General features: G+C 41.2%; 1 protein-coding gene across 1 annotated transcript; it reads left to right on the plus strand.

Moving 5' to 3' along the window:
• Positions 1-4,921: 4,921 nt before the first annotated feature.
• Positions 4,922-7,442, plus strand: LOC107153746 (N-acetylneuraminate 9-O-acetyltransferase-like; the record flags this gene model as incomplete). The annotated part of the gene is made up of 1 exon (XM_015499303.2): positions 4,922-7,442. A coding segment is annotated over exon 1 (2,130 nt), but the record flags the coding sequence as incomplete, so codon positions are not given.

Consider the following 7,442-nt stretch of genomic DNA (forward strand, 5'->3'; position numbering starts at 1 on the left):
TTCCATTTGGCTTGATTGATCAAGGTAATTGGTCAAAGAAGTAAAACACAAATTGTAAGCCTGCCAATTCTGAGTCACATAAGCAAAAAATAATCTAGTTACTCAGCATTTACATAATGCTGTATTGTGCTTTCAAAATATATATGGCCATTAATCAACACAAACCATAAACAAGAGACATAGGAAATTGACATTGGCAAGATTTACCTAACAGATCAAAAGCAGAAAAAAAAAATGACATTTTAAAATTCTGGAAGAATGATTATCTCATGTGAGCCACATGACTTTTAGTGGGATTGTATAACATGATACTCAGGTGGGAAAAGAACACCAAAGTCTGGACTAAACCCTTCTTCTTGGATCCACTCCTCACTCTATTCTACTCAGTGTGTGGTTCCCCTGGAGCTGGGTGGATGACCACCCAGGTGGCCTGGTCTCACCCAGGACAACTATTCTGACCCTCCCACGCCTCCTTTCTTCTTAAAATTAGACATTTTATTCAACCTTCCCTGAGCATATGTTTTGCATGCCAGTGTTCCAGAATCCTCAAACAAATTAATAATTGAAATCAGCCCCTGCTCCTCTACAATCCGCACCCCCCTCCGCCTACCTAGCCTCTGTTCTCTCTTTTGTTCTGCCTCCCACACCAGCCTCTCTTCCTCCTCACACATGGGCATGGCTCAGAGTGGCCTCCTTTCTCTCCTCTTCTCCTTCTCTGACTATGCCCACTCCTCAAGGGCCTGTCCATTTCCACCTCCATCTCCACCTGCTCCCTGGTCTTAGGTTTTCCCATCATGGATGGACCTCTCCTAAATTTGGTGCTCTATCTTGGATGTGAGGGAGTCCCTTGGAATTTTGCAGCAACCCAACAGCTTTGGCCTGGCATTCCTCAGCCCCATCTCCCTCCCTTTATTCAAATTTCAATCAGATTAGTGATACCAACATTGAGCAATGACCAGACTTTAATTATGGGTAAGGAAATGATTTGTGAAATTTCAGAATAAACCTTGCCTCTTAGATAATAATAATAACCAATTAAGAATGACATCTCTGAAAATTAATAATTATTTTTTTCAATGAAAATAGATTGGAGTCATACTTTACTCAACAAAGATATTGAATGCTTTCTATGATCTGGAGATGAAAAGATGAAAAAGATGTTCTTGAACTCAAAATGCATAACAGCCTACTAAAAGAGGTAGATGAGCAAACAACTAAATAATAATGACATAGTCACTGCAGTAGAGATATGATTTAGGTGGAGGAAAATGCAAAGCAACATATTACTTTGTCATAGCGCTATGATGGTATTTACTGAAAACATTAAAATAGTGTGTTTATGTCTGTCACTATAAATTATAGGTTTTTGAAAAATCAAACTATGTCTTTGATATCTTTGATATATCCAGCACCTAGAAAAATACTATGCCTTGCATACCATAATAACTCCATAAGTTTTGTCCTGAATTGAAATGAACTGCATTGTTAGTTATGCTTAGGGCAGAAGGAAGATTTGTGGATGGATTTTCAGAGGAGGTAACATCTGAACTAGATCTTAAAAGATAAGTTAGAATTTTCCATGAAGATAAAAAAAAATAGAATAGGATTTGTAAGACCACGGAAAATGTGATATAATAATAGCAATAATAAAAGCTAACGATATGCCAGAAACTCTGCTAGTATGCATTATCATTTAATTCTTACAGCAACCATACATAGGTTAATCTTTTACAGATGAAGAAACTGAGGCCCATAATGGTTAAAAAGCATATCCAATGCCACCCAGTGAGTGCATTTGTACTCCAGGGACATCCATGATTCTCTGACTCCAAAGCCCATAAATGAGGTAACATTTCACACTCATGTGGAACTGAGCCAACTCCAGTGTCCTGCCAACCCAGTATCTATGGTCACCCATTGTCTCACCACTCTCCAGAGTGGGAGTCCATCTGTGGCTTCACGCTTGAGATACTAATATTTTCATGATATAACTTTCCTGACAACCTCTCTTGGAATCTACCTCATCTTTGCTTCTCTCTGCTATTGTTATTCTGTTCCTACTGATTCCCACCCCTCTTCTATTTTCACCCCTCTTCTCACACTGTTAGAGTAGCTCTCTGGGATAGAGAAAACATCTGTGGTCACCATATGTTGGTTTAAGGTGTCCAGCACCCAACTCCCATTGACTGTCCAATCTCTTTTATAGGAAATGCCCTGCTGTATATCTGTATGTCAGTATAGTGACAGAACCATGATCCACGCAGTAGTCATGAGCCAGTGCCTTCTCTCCCTCCCCATCCTGGCTATGGGATAACAAGTCACTTGGCCTAGGACAGCCAGACCAGTACAGGGACCACTGCATCGAAGGAGCAGCAGTGAGCTTAGCAAGCTAAACCTCTCTCTCACCTGCGGAACTTTTGCTGCTCACCTACCTGCAAAACCCCCAGAGGACTTTGATTTCTATCTCTTTTCTAAGCATCTTCCAAAATCCTGTAGATCTGTGAGCCACAGACCACCACCCAGTAAATTTCCTACTGAGAAAAAAATTAGCCAGAATCATTTTCTATTGCTTGCAGACAGGAGCTCATACAGAACTCAGGCACCAGGTAGTTTTAACCCAATCATCCGAGCTACTGAAGCCAGAATTAGACAGGCAGATAGGCAAGGGTCCAATCCATAGAATGGAGGGATTGAAATGTTAATTCTTCCTCCACCCTTATCAAGATAACCTGCCCTGCTCCAACCTGTTACTAAGGTAACCTGTCCAGGGATTGTCCCTCCCTAGAAGGAGTTACAAAGGTTCCTAATTACACCCCCTTGCTGGCCAGATCACTTCACCTTGATCCCTTCAGTCCATCTGCTTCTCACCTTTGGGTCATCCCAAAGAGCATCTCTTGGGCCTAGTCACTTATGCAGGAAGGAGAGAGATAAAGGAAAGAGAGCAGGAGAACAAAGCCTAGGACACATAAAAAGGCTCACTTCTTGAGATACCAGAGTACCAGCTATGACCCCCTTCTCCCTTCTGGGAAAAGTCTATGTTGCCCTTTTAAAATAAACCCTGCTTTGTATGCTTGCCTTGGCATGTTTCTTCAACATGTGAGGAAGCAGAACTTGTCACCGATGACCAGCAGTATCACTACCCTGGTCTATGGCCCCTATCCACAATCCAATTTGCTGAGGACACATAACCCAAATCATGGCAACTTCTATACTAAGAGCCTTTTATAGCCTCTATGTTGAGGAGGAAGCTGTCACTTGATGCTTAGTTACAGACCCTAAGTCAAGATTCTAGGAGAGTTTGTTATATGTTTATATGCTAAGGGGATTGAGACAGTGACAGTGGAGGATTAAAGATACATGAGAAAGAAGAGATGAAGCCAGGGCTCTGAAGAAATGGGTGGGAGGTGAAAGCACTGGTCTTGGAAAATAAGGGGAGTCACCTCTCCCCACTCTGGCAAGGGGAGATAAGGGTGGAATTGCAGAGGTAAGTACATTTAGTAAGTGGAAAGGACTTGAAAGAGCTATTGTAAATAGATCTGTCCCCTGTGTGATATAAGAGCCAAGGTCATCTGCTGACAGTGAGTGTAGGGAAATTGGGGGAGGATTTGCAGAGATGAGTGAAGACTTGGAAAAGCCACAATGAGAAATAAGAGAGGGAGCCTGCTGGGAATTGGCAAAAGGACCTTAAGCTGCACAGAGGCAACTTTTTCTATCTGCATTTGCTAATAGCAATTAACCACTCTGTGGACACTTTTTAAACAAAGACTCAGACAAAGGACACACAAACCTTCTCTGAGACTTTTTCAGTGCAAAATCAGGGACTTGCAAACTCAAGCAAATTTCACAGGAGAGAAAAAATATCTTTAACCTAGTTTTTAAAATTTCGCGATTGTATAGCTTTAGAGCTACTTAGAGTGAGCTCCTTTGATGGCCCAGGAGGAGATAATTATTGGGGACTACAGAAAGTTTGAGACAATAGAAATTTGTTCTCAAGGAATCCAGATTTTGTTTGATTCAACATTTTTTTTTTCTTTTTTGAGATTAAGAAGTTAGTCAACTTTGTACACAAAAGTATGAAGGAAAAATTAGACAAAAGGCTTTCAGGGGTCTCATAGAAGTATTAAGTAGTGATAAACAATTTTGTTTACAGCAGTCTTTATTATTATTGGTAACCACCAAAATAAATAAATGTTGTTTGGTCTGAAGGTGCAACTCAGTTGTAGAGTACTTGCCTACAATGCAGAAGGCCCTGGGTTTGATCCTCAGTACCACACACATATACACAAAAGTGAGGTGGGGGTGAGTTTCTTTGAAGTGGAATAAACAATGGAAGCCCATCTCTAAGTCTTTGAAGATAACATGGTTTGGGTGTGGTCCATGTGATGATACATGCACAAAGGATTAATTCTTCACGTGTCCCCTCTGCTGGCTCTGGTAAGCAACTGAACTGATACATAAATTGTAGACTTCATTGTAGCTTGCCAGTTAGATTTGTGAAGGAAAAATGTGCTTCTGTCACATTATAGGAAAATGAACAACTGCTCTGCATCAGCTGGCCTGTCCTAAAAGAAGCTAGCATCTGGATAAAATTCAACTAGCAATTTTAGCTTTTGTTGCATTTTGAATAGAAATGGTTGGCTGAGCCACTACCTATTTAAATTACTGAAATCTGGTGATTACAAATAAGCCTCCTGGCTGATAATTAGAGTGGCAGTAGACATCATTCAGAATATCAAGAGGTTGGACAGGATTCCAGAAGTCGTTTTCCCTCAAACTGAGTGGTGCAGACAAAAGCAGTTGGATCTTCAAAAAACAAGTACTCTTAACTATTGTACTCACGGATGAAGCCCGGACGTGGGTTAATTTATTCAGCTCTTCAGAGGCTTGAAGGTTTCATATTCAGCAAAGATGAGGCACCATGGAAATTAAAATTCATCATCTTTCTCTTGTTTTTTTTTTAAACACCCAAAGCTTCACATCCTTAAAAGGATGATTCTCAGGCACACGAGTTTTTATTTGAGACAGGGCATGGTCAAGAAACAAAAAGATAGGGAAGGGGAGGAGACAGGCGTCCAGGGCGCCTGGGGAACCAGCACGGCGGAGCAGCGGCGGCGGGGCTGGGGGGAGGCCCTGAGGCGGCCGCGGCCGAGGAGGGGCAGGCCGAGGCCGAGGGTGCCGCGGGCCTCGGGGTCAGGCTCCCAGGCAGGAGGCGCGGTGGCGGCCGCGGGGGCTGGCGGCGGTAGCCCCAGTGCTGCCCCTGTGCGGCGCCCCTTCCCCGCTCTGCCGCGCACTGTTGTCATGGAGGAACCAAGATGGCGGCTCTGGCCTACAACCTGGGCAAGCGGGAGATCAACCACTACTTCAGCGTGAGGAGCGCCAAGGTGCTGGTGCTGGTGGCTGTGCTGCTGCTCGCGGCATGCCACCTCGCCTCCCGCCGCTACCGAGGCAGTGATTCATGTGAATACCTTCTCTCAAGTGGCAGATTTCTTGGAGAAAAAGTTTGGCAACCCCACAGTTGTATGATGCATAAATATAAAATCAGTGAAGCGAAGAATTGCCTTGTAGATAAACATATTGCATTTATTGGAGATTCCAGAATTCGTCAATTGTTTTATTCTTTTGTAAAAATAATTAACCCTCAGTTCAAAAAAGAAGGAAATAAGCATGAAAACATTCCTTTTGAAGACAAGATTGCATCAGTTAAAGTGGATTTTCTGTGGCATCCAGAAGTTAATGGTTCTATGAAACAGTGTATCAAAGTGTGGACTGAGGATTCTGTTGCAAAGCCCCATGTGATTGTAGCAGGAGCTGCCACATGGTCCATCAAGATTCACAATGGTAGCAATGAAGCACTTTCTCAATATAAAATGAACATTACCTCCATAGCACCGCTTTTAGAAAAATTGGCAAAGACTAGTGATGTTTATTGGGTCTTACAAGATCCAGTTTATGAAGATCTATTAAGTGAAAATAGAAAAATGATCACTAATGAGAAGATAGATGCCTACAATGAAGCTGCAGTCAGTATTTTGAATAGTAGCACCAGAAATTCTAAGTCAAATGTTAAGATGTTCAGTGTTTCCAAATTAATTGCTCAAGAAACCATCATGGAATCTTTGGATGGCTTACATCTTCCTGAATCAAGCAGAGAAACTAGTGCAATGATTCTTATGAACGTGTACTGCAATAAGATTTTGAAGCCTGTAGATGGTTCCTGTTGTCAACCCCAGCCTCCTCTTACTCTCATACAGAAACTAGCTGCTTGTTTTTTCACCTTATCTATTATTGGATATTTAATTTTTTATGTAATTCATCGTAATGCTCATCGAAAGAATAAGCCATGTACTGATTTGGAAAGTGGTGAGGAAAAGAAAAATATTATTAATAACCCTGCATCTCCATTAGAAATACTTTTACAATCTTTCTGCAAACTTGGCCTGATTATGGCTTACTTCTACATGTGTGACCGTGCAAATCTTTTTATGAAGGAAAATAAGTTTTATACCCATTCGTCTTTCTTTATTCCAATTATCTACATCTTGGTTTTGGGAGTATTTTACAATGAAAATACTAAAGAGACTAAAGTATTAAATAGAGAACAAACAGATGAGTGGAAGGGCTGGATGCAACTTGTGATTTTGATTTATCACATCTCTGGAGCAAGTACTTTTTTGCCTGTGTACATGCACATTCGAGTTCTGGTTGCTGCATGTCTGTTTCAGACAGGGTATGGACATTTTTCATATTTTTGGATAAAAGGAGACTTTGGAATCCATAGAGTATGTCAGGTCTTATTTCGTCTCAATTTCCTGGTAGTGGTGTTATGTATAGTAATGGATCGGCCTTATCAATTCTATTACTTTGTTCCCTTGATCACTGTGTGGTTCATGGTCATATATGTTACTTTAGCACTGTGGCCACAGATTATCCAAAAGAGAGCAAACGGAAATTGTTTCTGGCATTTTGGCTTATTGTTGAAACTAGGCTTTTTGCTGTTATGCATATGTTTTTTGGCATATTCTCAGGGTGCATTTGAGAAGATCTTTTCTCTTTGGCCATTGTCCAAGTGTTTTGAACTGAAAGGGAATGTATATGAATGGTGGTTCAGATGGCGGTTAGACCGTTATGTAGTCTTCCATGGAATGCTGTTTGCTTTTATTTATTTGGCTTTACAGAAGCGTCAAGTACTTTCTGAAGGAAAGGGTGAACCTCTTTTTTCAAACAAAATTTCAAACTTTCTATTGTTTATTTCAGTAGTTTCTTTCTTGACCTATTCCATCTGGGCTAGCAGTTGTAAAAACAAAGCAGAGTGCAATGAACTCCACCCATCTGTTTCTGTGGTGCAGATTTTAGCCTTCATCCTAATAAGGAATATTCCTGGATATGCCCGTTCAGTTTACAGTTCATTTTTTGCTTGGTTTGGAAAAATTTCATTAGAGCTG

The sequence above is a fragment of the Marmota marmota genome, unplaced genomic scaffold, assembly GCF_001458135.2.
Source record: "Marmota marmota marmota unplaced genomic scaffold, marMar, whole genome shotgun sequence".
Classification (NCBI taxonomy): domain Eukaryota; kingdom Metazoa; phylum Chordata; class Mammalia; order Rodentia; family Sciuridae; genus Marmota; species Marmota marmota.